The sequence below is a fragment of the Oncorhynchus tshawytscha genome, unplaced genomic scaffold (genome assembly GCF_018296145.1).
Source record: "Oncorhynchus tshawytscha isolate Ot180627B unplaced genomic scaffold, Otsh_v2.0 Un_contig_1152_pilon_pilon, whole genome shotgun sequence".
In the NCBI taxonomy this organism is placed as follows: Eukaryota; Metazoa; Chordata; class Actinopteri; order Salmoniformes; family Salmonidae; genus Oncorhynchus; species Oncorhynchus tshawytscha.
The window spans coordinates 222,344-244,314 of NW_024609720.1; the positions used below are offsets into that span (position 1 = coordinate 222,344).

At 49.0% G+C, this 21,971-nt stretch overlaps 1 protein-coding gene across 1 annotated transcript in view; it reads left to right on the forward strand.

The window, feature by feature from the left end:
- eps8a (epidermal growth factor receptor pathway substrate 8a) overlaps window positions 1-21,971 on the forward strand; it is a 163,210-nt gene that overhangs the window by 63,871 nt on the left and 77,368 nt on the right. The window contains 2 exon segments of the mRNA XM_042317247.1: window positions 8,183-8,281; window positions 13,207-13,286. Coding sequence (XP_042173181.1) covers window positions 8,217-8,281; window positions 13,207-13,286 — 145 coding nt within the window. The 5' untranslated portion in view covers window positions 8,183-8,216.

Sequence of the window (21,971 nt, forward strand, 5' to 3'; positions counted from 1 at the left end):
AGCTTAAGACATATAGTTAGCTAGCTAACATTAGGCTCTAACTAGAACAGCAAACGGCTCTGGGAAACAAATAATAACATCAGCTAGGGAGCCAGCCAGATAACGTTAGCTAGCTAACAGGATTACCAACACAGACTGACAAGCTTCTATGGCAGACCAATCTGAACTCCTCTCTCGGGCATGTCCAGCCCACTGATTATCTCAGCCAATCATGGCTAGTGGGAAGTTTGCTAACTTTTTCTGTAGTTTAACCAACTAGGTAATTTAACAATTTGATTCGTATTTACAGATGGCGTACAAGTTTGTTATTAAGGCACATGAAAGTTCACATGTCCCAGAAGGCATTTCTGCCAAAAAAACACATTTTGCTAAAACAATATTTTTCACGTTCAAACGTCTCTCCTGTGAAGTCGTGACTTGCGACATACACCTAGTTTCCTGAATCGGATCACATTTGAGCTTTTCTTGACATAATATATATTTGACCAAACAGGGTTATCTTCTGTATACCACCCCTACCTTGTCACAACACAACTGATTGGCTCAAACTCATTAAGAAGGAAAGACGTTCCACAAATTTGAAATGCATTCCAGGTGACTACCTCATGAAGCTGGTTGAGAGAATGCCAAGGGTGTGCAAAGCTGTCATCAAGGCAAAGGGTGGTTATTTGAAGAATCTCAAATATAAAATATATTTAGATTTGTTTAACACTTTTTTGGTTACTACATGATTCCATATGTGTTATTTTCATAGTTTTGATGTCTTCACTATTATTCTACAATGTAGAAAATAGTTTTTAAAAATAAAGAAAAAACCCTTTAATGAGGAGGGGGTGTCCTAACTGTTCACTGGTACTGTACATCAATGTTTTCGTTATCTACCTGGTTGAGTTTCTACTGCTGACCACCACACCTGGTGCTCTGTTTCTGCTCTGTACCTGGACAGGGAAAATAGGTGTTGCAAATCTTCAGTCTGGGTGTGATCGGAAGTGGACTAGCTGGATCTGTGGCTGGATCTGTGGTTAGATCTGTGGTTGGATCTGTGGTTGGATCTGTGGTTAGATCTGTGGTTACATCTGTGGTTGGATCTGTGGTTGGATCTGTGGTTGGATCTTTGGTTGGATCTGTGGTTAGATCTGTGGTTGATTTGTTGGGTCTTGTTTGTTCATTTCTCCCTCCATGTTGAGGTGAGGTCAGGTGATCCCCCTGCTCAGTCTGGGTGATACGCTGATAGGCTAATTATAGCCTGGCTAAGAGCACTGACCCTGCTGACCTCACACAGTCAATAGAATCCTCCGCTAGGGGGCGACTGATGCTGAATGGTGTCCTTTGTCATCATCTACATCAGGGGTGTAGATGACAATAGGCCCTCATTCCATGGACCTATCGTCTGCAGGTTTTTTTTTCCTTTCAGTTAAGACTGGACATCTATAAGTACCTAGGTGTCTGGCTAGACTGCAAACTCTCCTTCCAGACTCATATCAAACATCTCCAATCGAAAATCAAATTAAGAGTCGGCTTTCTATTCCGCAACAAAGCCTCCTTCACTCACGCCGCCAAGCTTGCCCTAGTAAAACTGACTATCCTACCGATCCTCGACTTCGGCGATGTCATCTACAAAATGGCTTCCAACACTCTACTCAGCAAACTGGATGCAGTCTATCACAGTGCCATCCGTTTTGTCACTAAAGCACCTTATACCACCCACCACTGCGACTTGTATGCTCTAGTCGGCTGGCCCTCGCTACATATTCGTCGCCAGACCCACTGGCTCCAGGTCATCTACAAGTCCATGCTAGGTAAAGCTCCGCCTTATCTCAGTTCACTGGTCACGATGGCAACACCCATCCGTAGCACGCGCTCCAGCAGGTGTATCTCACTGATCATCCCTAAAGCCAACACCTCATTTGGCCGCCTTTCGTTCCAGTTCTCTGCTGCCTGTGACTGGAACGAATTGCAAAAATCGCTGAAGTTGGAGACTTTTATCTCCCTCACCAACTTCAAACATCAGCTATCTGAGCAGCTAACCGATCGCTGCAGCTGTACATAGTCTATTGGTAAATAGCCCACCCATTTTTACCTACCTCATCCCCATACTGTTTTTATTTATTTACTCTTCTGCTCTTTTGCACACCAATATCTCTACCTGTACATGACCATCTGATCATTTATCACTCCAGTGTTAATCTGCAAAATTGTAATTATTCGCCTACCTCCTCATGCCTTTTGCACACAATGTATATAGACTCCCCTTTTGTTTTCTACTGTGTTATTGACTTGTTAAGTGTTTACTCCATGTGTAACTCTGTGTTGTCTGCTCACACTGCTATGCTTTATCTTGGCCAGGTCGCAGTTGCAAATGAGAACTTGTTCTCAACTAGCCTACCTGGTTAAATAAAGGTGAAATAAAATTTAAAAAAATACCTAATCAACCAGGTGAGGGGAGTTCCTTACTGAGACCTAGACAACCAGATCAGGGGTGTTTCTTACTGAGACCTAGACTGAGACCTAGACAACCAGGTGAGGGGAGTTCCTTACTGAGACCTAGACAACCAGGTGAGGGGAGTTCCTTACTAAGACCTGGACAACCAGCTGAGGGGAGTTCCTTACTGAGTCTGTCCAGGACAGGTCCAGTATCTAATGAGTATGTCCAGTACAGGTCCAGTATCTGAAGTCTGTTCAGTACAGGTCCAGTATCTGATGAGTCTGTTCAGTACAGGTCCAGTATCTGATGAGTCTGTCCAGGACAGGTCCAGTATCTGATGAGCCTGTCCAGGACAGGTCCAGTATCTGATGAGCCTGTCCAGGACAGGTCCAGTATCTGATGAGTCTGTTCAGTACAGGTCCAGTATCTGATGAGTCTGTTCAGTACAGGTCCAGTATCTGATGAGTCTGTCCAGGACAGGTCCAGTATCTGATGAGTCTGTTCAGTACAGGTCCAGTATCTGATGAGTCTGTCCAGGACAGGTCCAGTATCTGATGAGTCTGTCCAGGACAGGTCCAGTATCTGATGAGTCTGTTCAGTACAGGTCCAGTATCTGATGAGTCTGTTCAGTACAGGTCCAGTATCTGATGAGTCTGTTCAGTACAGGTCCAGTATCTGATGAGTCTGTTCAGTACAGGTCCAGTATCTGATGAGTCTGTCCAGGACAGGTCCACTATCTGATGAGTCTGTTCAGTACAGGTCCAGTATCTGATGAGTCTGTCCAGGACAGGTCCAGTATCTGATGAGTCTGTTCAGTACAGGTCCAGTATTTGTTCTGTCAGCGTCTCTATTAATCAGCTGTTTCTGGAAAGACATTGTCTGGGGACAGAAGGTATCTCTACAGATGGTGGTACAAGTACACAGGAAGTACATTCAGGAAGACATTGTCTGGGGACAGAAGGTATCTCTACAGATGGTGGTACAAGTACACAGGAAGTACATTCAGGAAGACATTGTCTGGGGACAGAAGGTATCTGTACAGATGGTACAAGTACATAGGAAGTACATTCAGAAAGTCATTGTCTGGGGACAGAAGGTATCTCTACAGATGGTGGTACAAGTACACAGGAAGTACATTCAGGAAGACATTCTGGGGACAGAAGGTATCTGTACAGATGGTACAAGTACATAGGAAGTACATTCAGGAAGACATTGTCTGGGGACAGAAGGTATCTGTACAGATGGTGGTACAAGTACATAGGAAGTATATTCAGGAAGACATTGTCTGGGGACAGAAGGTATCTCTACAGATGGTGGTACAAGTACACAGGAAGTACATTCAGGAAGACATTGTCTGGAGATAGAAGGTATCCGTATAGAACGTGCGTTGAAGATGTCGTTCCCATAGCAACGATTAAAACATTCCCTAACCAGAAACCGTGGATTGATGGCAGCATTCGCGTGAAACTGAAAGCGCGAACCACTGCTTTTAATCAGGGCAAGGTGTCTGGTAACATGACCGAATACAAACAGTGCAGCTATTCCCTCCGCAAGGCTATCAAACAAGCTAAGCGTCAGTACAGAGACAAAGTAGAATCTCAATTCAACGTCTCAGACACAAGAGGCATGTGGCAGGGTCTACAGTCAATCACGGACTACAGGAAGAAATCCAGCCCAGTCACGGACCAGGATGTCTTGCTCCCAGGCAGACTAAATAACTTTTTTGCCCGCTTTGAGGACAATACAGTGCCACTGACACGGCCTGCAACGAAAACATGCGGTCTCCCCTTCACTGCAGCCGAGGTGAGTAAGACATTTAAACGTGTTAACCCTCGCAAGGCTGCAGGCCCAGACGGCATCCCCAGCCGCGCCCTCAGAGCATGCGCAGACCAGCTGGCCGGTGTGTTTACGGACATATTCAATCAATCCCTATACCAGTCTGCTGTTCCCACATGCTTCAAGAGGGCCACCATTGTTCCTGTTCCCAAGAAAGCTAAGGTAACTGAGCTAAACGACTACCGCCCCGTAGCACTCACTTCCGTCATCATGAAGTGCTTTGAGAGACTAGTCAAGGACCATATCACCTCCACCCTACCTGACACCCTAGACCCACTCCAATTTGCTTACCGCCCAAATAGGTCCACAGACGATGCAATCTCAACCACACTGCACACTGCCCTAACCCATCTGGACAAGAGGAATACCTATGTGAGAATGCTGTTCATCGACTACAGCTCGGCATTCAACTCCATAGTACCCTCCAAGCTCGTCATCAAGCTCGAGACCCTGGGTCTCGACCCCGCCCTGTGCAACTGGGTACTGGACTTCCTGACGGGCCGCCCCCAGGTGGTGAGGGTAGGCAACAACATCTCCTCCCCGCTGATCCTCAACACTGGGGCCCCACAAGGGTTCGTTCTGAGCCCTCTCCTGTACTCCCTGTTCACCCACGACTGCGTGGCCACACACGCCTCCAACTCAATCATCAAGTTTGCGGACGACACAACAGTGGTAGGCTTGATTACCAACAACGACGAGACGGCCTACAGGGAGGAGGTGAGGGCCCTCGGAGTGTGGTGTCAGGAAAATAACCTCACACTCAACGTCAACAAAACTAAGGAGATGATTGTGGACTTCAGGAAACAGCAGAGGGAACACCCCCTATCCACATCGATGGAACAGTAGTGGAGAGGGTAGCAAGTTTTAAGTTCCTCGGCATACACATCACAGACAAACTGAATTGGTCCACTCACACAGACAGCATCGTGAAGAAGGCGCAGCAGCGCCTCTTCAACCTCAGGAGGCTGAAGAAATTCGGCTTGTCACCAAAAGCACTCACAAACTTCTACAGATGCACAATCGAGAGCATCCTGGCGGGCTGTATCACCGCCTGGTACGGCAACTGCTCCGCCCTCAACCGTAAGGCTCTCCAGAGGGTAGTGAGGTCTGCACAACGCATCACCGGGGGCAAACTACCTGCCCTCCAGGACACCTACACCACCCGATGTTACAGGAAGGCCATAAAGATCATCAAGGACATCAACCACCCGAGCCACTGCCTGTTCACCCCGCTATCATCCAGAAGGCGAGGTCAGTACAGGTGCATCAAAGCTGGGACCGAGAGACTGAAAAACAGCTTCTATCTCAAGGCCATCAGACTGTTAAACAGCCACCACTAACATTGAGTGGCTGCTGCCAACACACTGACACTGACACTGACTCAACTCCAGCCACTTTAATAATGGGAATTGATGGGAAATGATGTAAATATATCACTAGCCACTTTAAACAATGCTACCTTATATAATGTTACTTACCCTACATTATTCATCTCATATGCATACGTATATACTGTACTCTATATCATCGACTGCATCCTTATGTAATACATGTATCACTAGCCACTTTAACTATGCCACTTTGTTTACATACTCATCTCATATGTATATACTGTACTCGATACCATCTACTGTATCTTGCCTATGCTGCTCTGTACCATCACTCATTCACATATCCTTATGTACATATTCTTTATCCCCTTACACTGTGTATAAGACAGTAGTTTTTTGGAATTGTTAGTTAGATTACTTGTTGGTTATTACTGCACTGTCGGAACTAGAAGCACAAGCATTTCGCTACACTCGCATTAACATCTGCTAACCATGTGTATGTGACAAATAAAATTTGATTTGATTTGATTTTTTTTATTTAGATGGTACAAGTACACAGGAAGTACATTCAGGAAGACATTGTCTGGGGACAGAAGGGATCTCTACAGATGGTGGTACAAGTACACAGGAAGTACATTCATTTCAAATCCTTCTATAGATGGTTGATCATTCCTTCAGTCTACGGTGTTGGCCTTGGAGCAGTCAAGGTTTCGTAGCATTGGTAGAATAGTTCTGTTAAACGCACCGGAGTCCAGAACGGAAATATGACGTCATCGTTTCACTGGCGTCTAGTTCCTCAGGCTTCCATTCACACCTACTGAATCCAGAATATCACTTAAACCTCCTAAGATAGAGAATCTGTCTGAAGCACTGATGTTGTTATGGCAACAAAGGCCTGAACTGGTGCATTCTGGACTGAATCTTCTTCACTTAATAAGATGTGAAGGAAATTCAAACCGTGGGAAAAGTAATCTGTACTGCACTGTACACACACGCACACAGACAGACAGACAGACAGACAGACAGACACACATACACACACACACACCTTCTCATATATCACCTAGTGCAAAGGTATTTTATTTCCAGCTTCTCCACTCTGATTGGATGTGTCAGATCCCCCATGATCCTCTGACAGGTGTAGTCATGTCTTAATGAGAGTAAAGATGGGAGGTGTAGTCATGTCTTAATGAGTAAAGGTGGAGGTGTAGTCATGTCTTAATGAGATTAAAGATGGGAGGTGTAGTCATGTCTTAATGAGTAAAGATGGGAGGTGTAGTCATGTCTTAATGAGAGTAAAGATGGGAGGTGTAGTCATGTCTTAATGAGAGTAAAGATGGGAGGTGTAGTCATGTCTTAATGAGAGTAAAGATGGGAGGTGTAGTCATGTCTTAATGAGAGTAAAGATGGGAGGTGTAGGTAGTTATGTCTTAATGAGAGTAAAGATGGGAGGTGTAGTCAGGAGGGATACCCTTTCTTCCTTCCCCCACGGCCATCTCTAACACACAGAGAGGGGCGGGACTGGCTTGCCTGGCTTGATCCGTTACCATGGTGAGGTCTAGGCGAGGGGCTCATTGGCTTGGTGAGGAGGGGGCTCCACTGTCCTTGTTGCCGTGGGAGCAGGAACTGAGGGGCTTGGTCTCTAACTGTGGTGAGACGCAGCATCACGAGGAGGAACAGCCAGGATACTGTCTACTGCTGCAGTCCACTGGCTTTCTATTGGCCAGCCAGAATACTGCTGCAGCCCACTGGCTTTCTATTGGCCAGCCAGGATACTGCTGCAGCCCACTGGCTTTCTATTGGCCAGCCAGGATACTGTCTACTGCTGCAGCCCACTGGCTTTCTATTGGTCAGCCAGGATACTGCTGAGGCCCACTGGCATTCTATTGGCCAGCCAGGATACTGCTGAGGCTCACTGGCTTTCTATTGGCCAGCCAGGATACTGCTCTGGCCCACTGGCTTTCTATTGGCCAGCCAATAAGGGGTGGATATAGAAACCCAGGCTGGAGTGGAGGGCTTGGTGAGGATTTGGAAAAGGACAGGATTGACTATTGTAGCGGTCTGATGATGTTCATTTCGGTTCTTCATGTTTACTTTGACATGGTGAGATCAGGGTCCCAACTATACTGGCCACTGACAGGAAGCTGTAAGACTGTCAGCCTGAACCATTCTTCATACTCCCATTACATTAGCTTGCTAGCTAGCTGTAAGCCTGAACCAGTCTTCATATTTCCATTACATTAGCTTGCTAGCTAGCTGTAAGCCTGAACCATTCTTCATACTCCCATTACATTAGCTTGCTAGCTAGCTGTAAGCCTGAACCAGTCTCTTCATATTCCCATTACATTAGCTTGCTAGCTAGCTGTAAGCCTGAACCAGTCTCTTCATATTCACATTACATTACATTGTCCTCTGTGTGTCTCATCAGGTGACTGTCCTCTGTGTGTCTCATCAGGTGACTGTCCTCTGTGTGTCTCATCAGGTGACTGTCCTCTGTGTGTCTCATCAGGTGACTGTCCTCTGTGTGTCTCATCAGGTGACTGTCCTCTGTGTGTCTCATCAGGTGACTGTCCTCTGTGTGTCTCATCAGGTGACTGTCCTCTGAGTTCACCCCCCCTTCCAGGATGAACGGCTACACCCCACCCTCCTTCCCCCAGGGAGGGTTCGACTCATACACCTCACAACTCAAGTAAGACCACCCATCATTCTGACCACCCATCACTCTGACCACCCATCACTCTGACCACCCATCACTCTGATCACCCATCACTCTGACCACCCATCACTCTGACCACCCATCACTCTGACCACCCATCACACTGACCACCCATCACACTGACCACCCATCACACTGACCACCCATCACTCTGACCACCCATCACACTGACCACCCATCACTCTGACCACCCATCACTCTGACCACCCATCACACTGACCACCCATCACTCTGACCACCCATCACACTGACCACCCATCACTCTGACCACCCATCACACTGACCACCCATCACTCTGACCACCCATCACTCTGACCACCCATCACTCTGACCACCCATCACACTGACCACCCATCACTCTGACCACCCATCACACTGACCACCCATCACACTGACCACCCATCCATTCTCTGCCTCTCTGACCACCCATCACTCTGACACTGACCACCCATCACTCTGACCACCCATCACACTGACCACCCATCACACTGACCACCCATCACACTGACCACCCATCACTCTGACCACCCATCACACTGACCACCCATCACTCTGACCACCCCCACACTGACCACCCATCACTCTGACCACCCACCTCTGACCACCCATCTGACCACCCATCACACTGACCACCCATCACTCTGACCACCCATCACTCTGACCACCCATCACACTGACCACCCATCACACTGACCACCCATCACTCTGACCACCCATCACTCTGACCACCCATCATGCATTCTCTGCCTCTCTGACCACCCATCACTCTGACCACCCACCACACTGACCACCCATCACTCTGACCACCCATCACACTGACCACCCATCACACTGACCACCCATCACTCTGACCACCCATCACTCTGACCACCCATCACTCTGACCACCCACCACACTGACCACCCATCACACTGACCACCCATCACTCTGACCACCCATCACTCTGACCACCCATCACACTGACCTGACCCATCACACTGACCACCCATCACACTGACCACCCATCACTCTGACCACCCATCACACTGACCACCCACCACACTGACCACCCATCACTCTGACCACCCATCACACTGACCACCCATCACACTGACCACCCATCACTCTGACCACCCATCACACTGACCACCCATCACACTGACCACCCATCACTCTGACCACCCATCCTCTGACCACCCATCACTCTGACCACCCACACACTGACCACCCATCACTCTGACCACCCACCACACTGACCACCCATCACACTGACCACCCATCACTCTGACCACCCATCACTCTGACCACCCAACACACTGACCACCCATCACTCTGACCACCCATCACACTGACCACCCATCACACAGTCTCTGTCTCTCTGACCACCCATCACACTGACCACCCATCACTCTGACCACCCATCACAGTGTCCACCCATCACACATTCTCTGTCTCTCTGTCTCTGCTCCTCTCCTTTCCTCTCCTCTACTCTCCCAGTCCTTCCAGTAGAGGTAGATAGCCGTGGTGGCTGTGTGGTGAAGGTGCTGACGTCTCCTCTCCTCTCCTCTCTTCTCCTCTCCTCTCCTCTCTGTCTCGTCTCTTCTCCTCTCCTTTCCTCTCCCTCCTCTGTCCCTCCTTCCTCTCCTCTCCTCTCCTCTCTCTCTCTCTCCTCTCCTCTCCTCTCCTCTCCTCTCCTCTCCTCTCCTCTCCTCTCTGTCTCGTCTCTTCTCCTCTCTGTCTCCTCTCCTCACCTCCCCTCGCCTCTCCTCTCCTGTCCCAGTCCTTCCAGTAGAGGTAGATAGCCGTGGTGGCTGTGTGGTGAAGGTGCTGACGTCTCCTCTCCTCTCCTCTCTCCTCTCCTCTCTCCTCTCCCTCCTCTCCTCTCCTCTCTCTCTCTCTCTCTCTCTCCTCTCCTCTCTCTCTCATCTCTTCTCCTCTCCTCTCTGTCTCCTCTCCTCTCCTCTCCCTCCCTCCCTCCCCTGTCCCAGTCCTTCCAGTAGAGGTAGATAGCCGTGGTGGCTGTGTGGTGAAGGTGCTGACGTCTCCTCTCCTCTCTGCTCCTCTCCTCTCCTCTCTGTCTCCTCTCCTCTCTTCTCCTCTCCTCTCCTCTCTCTCGTCTCTTCTCTTCTCCTCTCTGTCTCCTCTCCTCACCTCCCCTCGCCTCCCCTCCCCTGTCCCAGTCCTTCCAGTAGAGGTAGATAGCCGTGGTGGCTGTGTGGTGAAGGTGCTGACGTCTCCTCTCCTCTCTCTCCTCTCTCTCTCTCCTCTCCTCTCCTCTCTCTCTCTCCTCTCTCCTCTCCTCTCTGTCTCCTCTCCTCCCTCCCCTCCCCCCTCCCCTCCCCTGTCCCAGTCCTTCCAGTAGAGGTAGATAGCCGTGGTGGCTGTGTGGTGAAGGTGCTGACGTCTCCTCTCCTCTCCTCTCCTCCCTCCTCCCTCCCCCCTCCCTCCCCTCCCTCTCCTCCCTCCCCCTCCCCCTCCCCTGTCCCAGTCCTTCCAGTAGAGGTAGATAGCCGTGGTGGCTGTGTGGTGAAGGTGCTGACGTCTCCTCTCCTCTCCTCTCCTCCTCCCTCCCTCCCCTCTCCTGTCCCAGTCCTTCCTCGTGGTGGCCTGACGTCTCCTCTCCTCTCTCCTCTCCCTCCTCTCCTCTCCCTCCCTCCCCCTCTGTCTGTCTCTGGTCTCCTCTCCTCTCTGTCTCTTCTCTCTCTCTCTCTCTCTCTCCTCACCTCCCTCGCCCCCTGTCCCAGTCCTTCCAGTAGAGGTAGATAGCCGTGGTGGCTGTGTGGTGAAGGTGCTGACGTCTCCTCTCCTCTCCTCTCCTCTCCTCTCCTCTCCTCCCTCTCCCTCCCCTCCGTCTCCTCTCCCCTCTCCTCTCCCTCCCCTCCCCCCCTCCCCTGTCCCAGTCCTTCCAGTAGAGGTAGATAGCCGTGGTGGCTGTGTGGTGAAGGTGCTGACGTCTAAAGTTTCTCCTCTCCTCTCTCTCCTCTCCTCTCCCCCCTCCCCCCTCCCCTCCCTCCCCTCCCCTGTCCCAGTCCTTCCAGTAGAGGTAGATAGCCGTGGTGGCTGTGTGGTGAAGGTGCTGACGTCTCCTCTCCTCTCCTCTCCCTCCCTCTGCCTCCCCTCCCTCCCTCCTCTCCCCACTCTCTCCCTCGCCTCCCCTCCCTGTCCCAGTCCTTCCAGTAGAGGTAGATAGCCGTGGTGGCTGTGTGGTGAAGGTGCTGACGTCTCCTCTCCTCTCCTCTCTTCTCTCTCCTCTCCTCTCTCTCTGTCTCCTCTCCTCTCCTCACCTCCCCTCGCCTCCCTCCCCTGTCCCAGTCCTTCCAGTAGAGGTAGATAGCCGTGGTGGCTGTGTGGTGAAGGTGCTGACGTCTCTCCTCTCCTCTCCCTCTCCCTCCCTCCCCTCCCCCCCCCCTCCCCCCTGTCCCAGTCCTTCCAGTAGAGGTAGATAGCCGTGGTGGCTGTGTGGTGAAGGTGCTGACGTCTCCTCCTCCCCTCCTCTCCCTCCCTCCCCTCCCCTCCCCTCCTCCCTCCCCTCCCCTCCCCTCCCCTGTCCCAGTCCTTCCAGTAGAGGTAGATAGCCGTGGTGGCTGTGTGGTGAAGGTGCTGACGTCTCCTCTCCTCTCCTCACCTCCCCTCGCCTCCCCTCCCCTGTCTCAGTCCTTCCAGTAGAGGTAGATAGCCGTGGTGGCTGTGTGGTGAAGGTGCTGACGTCTCCTCTCCTCACTCAGTCCTGCTAACAGCGTTAACAGAACCCATCCATAATTAATTCTTCAACCAATTAGAAGCAGCCTGGTGGAGACTGGGAGGAGTGTGAGAAAAGACCAAGTATCAAGGCGATGATTAGCACCCTGATACATGACCCTCCTCTGGGTGAGAGAGAGACGCCAGTATGCCCAGATACAACCCTGTCAATGTACGTCCACACACACCCTGCTGTCTACCCAGCACCACCAGCCTTTCCTCCTGTCAACACAGTGACAGAAGTCAACATGGTGGTTGGGTCTTTATTGACATGGAAAACATGTTTACATAGATAATAGATCAAAAACTAAAGTTTCAAAAGAATAAAGACATTTGTCTGTACGGTGTTGTAACGATGTGCATATAGTTCAAGTACAAAAAGGGAAATAAATAAGCATAAATATGGGTTGTATTTACAATGGTCTTTGTTCTTCACTGGTTGACCTATTCTTGTGGCAACAGGTCACACATCTTGCTGCTGTGAGTTGATCACAATTGGGTTTGTTTTGAAATTCGTTGTGGGTATGTGTAATCTGAGGGAATCTTCTCTCTCTCTCTCTCTGTCTCTCTCTCTCCCTCCCTCCCTCCCTCCCTGCCCTCTGTCTCTCCCTCTGCTCTCTCTCTCCCTCCCTCCCTCCCCTCTCTCTCTCTCTTTGTCTCTCTCTCTCCCTCCCTCCCTCCCCTGCTGTCCCTCCTCTGCTCTGGTCTCTCTCTCTCTCTGTCTCTCTCCCTCCTCCCTCTCTCTGTCCTCCCTCCTCTCCTGTCCCTCCCTCCCTCCCTCCCCCAAAGCCCTCCCTCCTCTCCCTCCCTCCTCCCTCCCTCCCTCCCTCCCTCCCTCCCTCTCCCCTGCTCTCTCTCTCTCTCTGTCTCTCTCTCTCTCCTCTCTCCCTCCCTCCCTCCCCTGCTCTCTCTGTCTCTCTCTCTCTCTCTGTCTCTCTCTGTCTCTCTCTCTCTGTTCTCTCCTCTCTCTCTCTCTCTCTCTCTCTCCCTCCCTCCTCTCTCCATCTCTCTCTCTCATCTCTCCATCTCTCTCTCTCTCTCTCTCTCCATCTCTCATCATCTCTCCTCTCCCTCCCTCCCCTCTCTCTCTCTCTCTCTCTCTCTCTCTCTCCTCTCTCTCTCTCTCTCTCTCTCTCTCCACATCTCTCTCTCTGTCTCTCTCCACATCTCTCTCTCTCCAGTGGTCATGGTTCCCAGTCCACAGAGCCTCCAGATTGCAACGCCAGGTCCAACACCAAGTCCATCTCTAAAGCCCTTTATGGTAGGTACAGAAGCTACCTGTCATGTTCTCTCTCTCTCCATCCCCCTCTCTCTCTCACTCTCTCACTTTCCCCCCAAAGCATGTAGTGAGCGTTCTTGTAGGACCCTTTGTTATCTCTCCATCTCTCATCTCTCCATCTCTCATCACTCCATCTCTCCATCTCTCCATCTCTCATCTCTCCATCTCTCCATCTCTCATCTCTCCATCTCTCATCTCTCCATCTCTCCATCTCTCATCACTCCATCTCTCCATCTCTCCATCTCTCATCTCTCATCTCCATCTCCATCTCTCATCGCTCCATCATCTCCATCTCTCCATCATCTCCATCTCTCATCTCTCCATCTCTCCATCTCTCATCTCTCACTCCATCTCTCCATCTCTCATCTCCATCTCTCCATCCATCTCTCCATCTCTCCATCTCTCATCATCTCCATCTCTCATCTCCATCTCTCATCGCTCCATCATCTCATCAGCTCATCTCTCCATCATCTCCATCTCTCCATCTCTCATCTCTCCATCTCTCCATCTCTCATCGCTCCATCTCTCCATCTCTCATCGGACCTCCATCTCTCCCATCTCTCCATCTCTCCATCATCTCATCTCTCCATCTCTCCATCTCTCCATCTCTCCATCTCATCATCTCTCTCCATCTCTCCATCTCTCCATCTCTCATCATCTCTACATCTCTCCATCTCTCCATCTCTCCATCTCTCCATCTCTCATCTCTCCATCTCTCCATCTCTCATCTCTCCATCTCTCATCTCTCCATCATCTCCATCTCTCCATCTCTCATCTCTCCATCTCTCCATCTCTCCATCTCTTCATCTCTCATCATCTCTCCATCTCTCCATCTCTCCATCTCTCCATCTCTCATCTCTCCATCTCTCCATCTCTCCATCTCTCATCTCTCCATCTCCATCTCCATCTCTCCATCTCTCCATCTCTCATCTCTCCATCTCTCCATCTCATCGCTCCATCTCTCCATCTCTCCATCTCTCCATCTCTCCATCTCTCCATCTCTCCATCTCATCTCTCCATCTCTCCATCTCTCCATCTCTCATCTCTCCATCTCTCCATCTCTCATCTCTCCATCTCTCCATCTCTCCATCTCATCTCCATCTCTCCATCTCTCCATCTCTCATCTCTCCATCTCTCCATCTCTCCATCCATCTCCATCTCTCCATCTCTCCATCTCTCCATCTCTCCATCTCTCATCTCTCCATCTCTCATCTCCATCTCCATCATCTCCATCTCTCCATCTCTCCATCTCTCATCTCTCCATCTCTCCATCTCTCATCATCTCTCCATCTCTCCATCTCTCATCGCTCCATCTCTCCATCTCTCATCTCTCCATCTCTCATCTCTCCATCTCTCATCGCTCCGTCTCTCCATCTCTCATCGCTCCATCTCTCCATCTCTCATCTCTCATCTCTCCATCTCTCCATCTCTCATCTCTCCATCTCTCATCTCTCCATCTCTCTCCATCTCTCCATCTCTCATCTCTCCATCTCCATCTCTCCATCTCTCCATCTCTCATCTCTCCATCTCTCCATCTCTCATCATCTCTCATCTCTCCATCTCTCCATCTCTCATCTCTCCATCTCTCCATCTCCTCCATCTCTCATCTCTCCATCTCTCATCTTCCATCTCTCCATCATCTCTCATCTCTCCATCTCTCCATCTCTCATCTCTCCATCTCTCATCTCTCATCACTCCACCTCTCCATCTCTCCACCTCTCCATCTCTTCATCTCTCATCTCTCCATCTCTCCATCTCTCATCTCTCCATCTCTCATCGCTCCATCTCTCCATCTCTCATCACTCCACCTCTCCATCTCTTCATCTCTCCATCTCTCATCTCTCCATCTCTCATCTCTTCATCTCTCCATCTCTCCATCTCTCATCACTCCATCTCTCCATCTCTCCATCTCTCCATCTCTTCATCTCTCCATCTCTTCATCTCTTCATCTCTTCATCTCTCCATCTCTCATCACTCCATCTCTCCATCTCTCCATCTCTCATCTCTCCATCTCTTCATCTCTTCATCTCTCCATCTCTCCATCTCTCCATCTCTTCATCTCTCCATCTCTCCATCTCTTCATCTCTCCATCTCTCATCTCTCCATCTCTCATCTCTCCATCTCTCCATCTCTTCATCTCTTCACTCACAGGAACAGATGGAATATACTTCCTCCACACATCAGCCAAACATAAAAAGAAAGGTAGACTCAAACAGCGCCCTGTTTAGTGTGTGTGTGTGTCTGTGTGTGTGTTTGGTGTGTGTGTGTGTGTTTGTGTGTGTGTGTGTGTGTGTGTTTGGTGTGTGTGTGTGTCTGTGTGTGTGTTTGGTGTGTGTGTGTGTGTGTGTTTGGTGTGTGTGTGTGCTCTGTGTGTGTCTGTGTGTGTGTTTGGTGTGTGGGTGTGTGTGTGTGTCTGTGTGTGTGTGTGCGTCGGCCCAGTGAGTGTGCATGTGTGTGTTGCCAAGGCTTCACAATCTTCTGCAAAACCAAATGACAGATTCTAGGTTATCAGAACAACCGGTGAAATTAAACTCAAGGTTGTGGCTTTTGAGTGTGAAATACAGACATGATAATGTATAGACATGATAACGTACAGACATGATAATGTATAGACATGATCATGTATGAGGTGATCATGTATAGACACGATAACGTACAGACATGATAATGCATAGAGGCGAGAATGTATTGACATGATAATGCATAGACATGATCATGTATGGAGGTGATCATGTATAGATATGATAATGTACAGACATGATAATGCATAGAGGCGAGAATGTATTGACATGATCATGTATGGAGGTGATCATGTATAGACATGATAATGCATAGAGGTGAGAATGTATTGACACGATAATGAATAGACATGATAAAGTATAGTCGTGATAATGTACAGGCATGATTATGTATATAGACGATAATGTGTATATACACGGTAACGTACATGCATGATAATGTATATCGGCGATAATGTATAAACACGATAATGAATAGACACTAATGTATATATGTGATAATATATATCCATGATAAGTTATAGACACGGAAATGTATAGGTGTGATAATACATATAGGTGATCATGTATAGATGTGATAATGTATAGACATGATAATGTATATGCACGATAATGCGTTTTTGTAATAATGTAGTGTACTGTACCCTGAGGCTGTAGAACAGAACATACTCTAACCTGTCAGGGAGCAGAGAGCTTTATTTGGTTCTGCAGAAGAGACTGATAACCTTGAAGTGTTGTCTCTCTTTCGCTCCCTGGACCTTCTGTTCTGAGAGGAAGTCACCCTGGCCCCTCTAGGATCCTCCTGCTGTTCTGTTCTAGAGGAGATGTAGAACACTAGAACACTTCCCCTGCTGTTGTAGAACACCAGAACACTTCATCTGCTCCACTCCCCTAATAACCCCTACTACTGGTAGTCTGTAGTCCTTATCTCCACTCCCCTAATAACCCCTACTACTAGTAGCCTGTAGTCCTTATCTCCACTCTCCTAATAACCCCTACTACTAGTAGTCTGTAGTCCTTATCTCCACTCCCCCAATAACCCCTACTACTAGTAGTCTGTAGTCCTTATCTCCACTCTCCTAATAACCCCTACTACTGGTAGTCTGTAGTCCTTATCTCCACTCCCCTAATAACCCCTACTATTAGTAGTCTGTAGTCCTTATCTCCACTCCCCAATAACCCCTACTACTAGTAGTCTGTAGTCCTTATCTCCACTCCCCTAATAACCCCTACTACTAGTAGTCTGTAGTCCTTATCTCCACTCCCCTAATAACCCCTACTACTAGTAGTCTGTAGTCCTTATCTCCACTCCCCTAATAACCCCTACTACTAGTAGTCTGTAGTCCTTATCTCCACTCCCCTAATAACCCCTACTACTAGTAGTCTGTAGTCCTTATCTCCACTCCCCTAATAACCCCTACTACTAGTAGTCTGTAGTCCTTATCTCCACTCCCCTAATAACCCCTACTACTAGTAGTCTGTAGTCCTTATCTCCACTCCCCTAATAACCCCTACTACTGGTAGTCTGTAGTCCCAAACTCCACTCTTCTAATAACCCCTACTACTGGTAGTCTGTAGTCCTTATCTCCACTCCCCTAATAACCCCTACTACTAGTAGTCTGTAGTCCTTATCTCCACTCCCCTAATAACCCCTACTACTAGTAGTCTGTAGTCCTTATCTCCACTCCCCCAATAACCCCTACTACTAGTAGTCTGTAGTCCTTATCTCCACTCCACTAATAACCCCTACTACTAGTAGTCTGTCTGCCTTATCTCCACTCCCCTAATTACCCCTACTACTAGTAGTCTGTAGTCCTTAGCTCCACTCTCCTAATAACCCCTACTACTGGTAGTCTGTAGTCCTAAACTCCACTCTCCTAATAACCCCTACTACTGGTAGTCCGTTGTCCTAAACTCCACTCTCCTAGTAACCCCTACTACTGGTAGTCTGTAGTCCTTATCTCCACTCCCCTAATTACCCCTACTACTGGTAGTCTGTAGCCCTTATCTCCACTCTCCTAATAACCCCTACTACTGGTAGTCTGTAGTCCTTAGCTCCACTCCCCTAATAACCCCTACTACTGGTAGTCTGTAGTCCTTATCTCCACTCCCCTAATAACCCCTACTATTAGTAGTCTGTAGTCTGTAGTCCTTAGCTCCACTCCCCTAATAACCCCTACTACTGGTAGTCTGTAGTCCTTATCTCCACTCTCCTAATAACCCCTACTACTGGTAGTCTGTAGTCCTTAGCTCCACTCCCCTAATAACCCCTACTACTGGTAGTCTGTAGTCCTTATCTCCACTCCACTAATAACCCCTACTACTAGTAGTCTGTAGTCCTTATCTCCACTCCCCCAATAACCCCTACTACTAGTAGTCTGTAGTCCTTATCTCCACTCCCTAATAACCCCTACTACTGGTAGTCTGTAGTCCTTATCTCCACTCCCTAATAACCCCTACTACTAGTAGTCTGTAGTCCTTAGTTCCACTCCCTAATAACCCTACTATTAGTAGTCTGTAGTCCTTATCTCCACTCCTTATCTCCCCTAATAACCCCTACTACTAGTAGTCTGTAGTCCTTATCTCCACTCCCCTAATAACCCCTACTACTAGTAGTCTGTAGTCCTTATCTCCACTCCCCTAATAACCCCTACTACTAGTAGTCTGTAGTCCTTATCTCCACTCCCCTAATAACCCCTACTACTAGTAGTCTGTAGTCCTTATCTCCACTCCCCTAATAACCCCTACTACTGGTAGTCTGTAGTCCTTAGCTCCACTCCCCTAATAACCCCTACTACTGGTAGTCTGTAGTCCTTATCTCCACTCCCCTAATAACCCCTACTACTAGTAGTCTGTAGTCCTTATCTCCACTCCCTAATAACCCCTACTACTAGTAGTCTGTAGTCCTTATCTCCACTCCCTAATAACCCCTACTACTGGTAGTCTGTAGTCCTTATCTCCACTCCCTAATAACCCCTACTACTGGTAGTCTGTAGTCCTTATCTCCACTCCCTAATAACCCCTACTACTGGTAGTCTGTAGTCCTTATCTCCACTCCCTAATAACCCCTACTACTGGTAGTCTGTAGTCCTTATCTCCACTCCCTAATAACCCCTACTACTGGTAGTCTGTAGTCCTTATCTCCACTCCCTAATAACCCCTACTACTAGTAGTCTGTAGTCCTTATCTCCACTCCCTAATAACCCCTACTACTAGTAGTCTGTAGTCCTTAGTTCCACTCCCCTAATAACCCCTACTACTGGTAGTCTGTAGTCCTTATCTCCACTCCCCTAATAACCCCTACTACTGGTAGTCTGTAGTCCTTATCTCCACTCCCCTAATAACCCCTACTACTGGTAGTCTGTAGTCCTTATCTCCACTCCCCTAATAACCCCTACTACTGGTAGTCTGTAGTCCTTATCTCCACTCCCCTAATAACCCCTACTACTGGTAGTCTGTAGTCCTTATCTCCACTCCCCTAATAACCCCTACTATTAGTAGTCTGTAGTCTGTAGTCCTTAGCTCCACTCCCCTAATAACCCCTACTACTGGTAGTCTGTAGTCCTTATCTCCACTCCCCTAATAACCCCTACTACTGGTAGTCTGTAGTCCTTAGCTCCACTCCCTAATAACCCCTACTATTAGTAGTCTGTAGTCCTTATCTCCACTCCCTAATAACCCCTACTACTGGTAGTCTGTAGTCCTTATCTCCACTCCCTAATAACCCCTACTACTAGTAGTCTGTAGTCCTTAGCTCCACTCCCCTAATAACCCCTACTACTGGTAGTCTGTAGTCCTTAGCTCCACTCCCCTAATAACCCCTACTACTTGTAGTCTGTAGTCCTTAACTCCACTCCCCAAATGGAACCCCTACTCTATTCTAAGTTTTGTACAATAGTCTGTAGTCCTTATCTCCACTCCCCTAATAACCCCTACTACTAAAGTAGTCTGTACCAGTCCTTATCTCCACTCAACCCTAATAAGCCCACCCTATCTATTCTAGTCAGTCTGTAGTCCTTAGCTCCATCTCCCTAATAACTTTAAACTCCCATCGGACTACTACTGATAGTCTGTAGTCCTTATCTCCACTCCCCTAATAACCCCTGCTACTGGTAGCCTGTAGTCCAGTGCTCTGACTACTGTGTACTGAACTCATTCAGATCAACTTGAGTCAAACTCATGCACATAGCTTCATAGGCAATACCATTCCATATACTGTGAAGTCATGACATCTCTATCTCACATTAATTCAAGATACAGTACATGCACATAGCTTTGATCGCTTGACATTTGAAGTCAGTACCACAGAACTTTGCATTGTGTAACCCTAGGTTACTTTAAACTCCCATCGGACAAATGGAATCACAAATTCCTTACTCATGGATTCAGTAAGTTTTGTACAATCAGTGTGTTGTCTCTTTATGTAACTCAATTTATCCTTGCGATCCCCCGATCTTATTCAACTCTCAGCCTGATACCAGCCCACAGCCTCCATCTTATTCAACCCTCAGCCTGATACCAGCCCACAGCCTCCATCTTATTAAACTCTCAGCCTGATACCAGCCCACAGCCTCCATCTTATTCAACCCTCAACCTGATACCAGCCCACAGCCTCCATCTTATTCAACCCTCAGTCTGATACCAGCCCACAGCCTCCATCTTATTCAACTCTCAGTCTGATACCAGCCCACAGCCTCCACTGTCATCCAGAGCCTACCAGCCCACAGCCTCCACTGTCATCCAGACCCTGATACCAGCCCACAGCCTCCACAGTCATCCAGACCCTGATACCAGCCCACAGCCTCCACAGTCATCCAGACCCTGATACAGCCCCCACCCTTCGAGACCCTCCCACAGCCCCCACCCTTCGAGACCCTCCCACAGCCCCCACCCTTCGAGACCCTCCCACAGCCCCCACCCTTCGAGACCCTCCCACAGCCCCCACCCTTCGAGACCCTCCCACTCCCCACCCTTCGAGACCTCCCACCCCCACCCTTCGAGACCCTCCCACAGCCCCCACCCTTCGAGACCCAGCCCCCACAGACCCCCCACAGCCCCCTTCGAGACCCTCCCACAGCCCCCACCCTTCGAGACCCTCCCACAGCCCCCAGCCCCCCAGACTCCTGACAGCCCCCACAGCCCCCACCCTTCGAGACCCTCCCACAGCCCCCACCCTTCGAGACCCTCCCACAGCCCCCACCCTTCGAGACCCCCCACCCCCCAGGAGGAACAATACAATACAATGAATTCCATTCCCCCAAGAACCCCCCAATGCACCAACAACTAATGAACTAAAGACCAAAAAGGAACACAGAAGAAAACAGCAATGCAACATTTAAATGTTTTAAATAATGAATTTAAACAAAGGACATCAAGGACAACTGAAATCATAACAGCAATGCCAACTGTATATGTTTGTGTGCATGTCTGGCACTATTACATGTATGTGTGTGTTCTTGTATGTGTGTATTTGAATGAGAGTGTGTGTATGTGTACAAACCCCTGTACGGCATCAGCCTCAGGCAAACCGGCATTAGTTGTAAAACACTGTCCCTCAGTGTCATTCAAATGTACTTTTATTATGTTTTATTTAGACTTTTAAAAATATATATTTTTTGACTTTTATCTTTGACCATCTCTCACACAGCAACTCCACTCCCACTTGTCTCCAATTCCACATACCAACCCTCAGCTTCCCTCAGCCCATCCCATCCCAACCTCCAGCTTCCCTCAGCCCATCCCAACCCCCAGCTTCCCTCAGCCCATCACATCCCAACCCTCAGCTTCCCTCAGCCCATCCCATCCCAACCCTTAGCTTCCCTCAGCCCATCCCATCCCAACCCTCAGCTTCCCTCAGCCCATCCCAACCATCAGCTTCCCTCAGCCCATCCCATCCCAACCCTCAGCTTCCCTCAGCCCATCCCAACCCCCAGCTTCCCTCAGCCCATCCCAACCCCCAGCTTCCCTCAGCCCATCACATCCCAACCCTCAGCTTCCCTCAGCCCATCCCATCCCAACCCTCAGCTTCCCTCAGCCCATCCCATCCCAACCCTCAGCTTCCCTCAGCCCATCCCAACCACCAGCTTCCTCAGCCCATCCCATCCCAACCCTCAGCTTCCCTCAGCCCATCCCATACCAACCCCCAGCT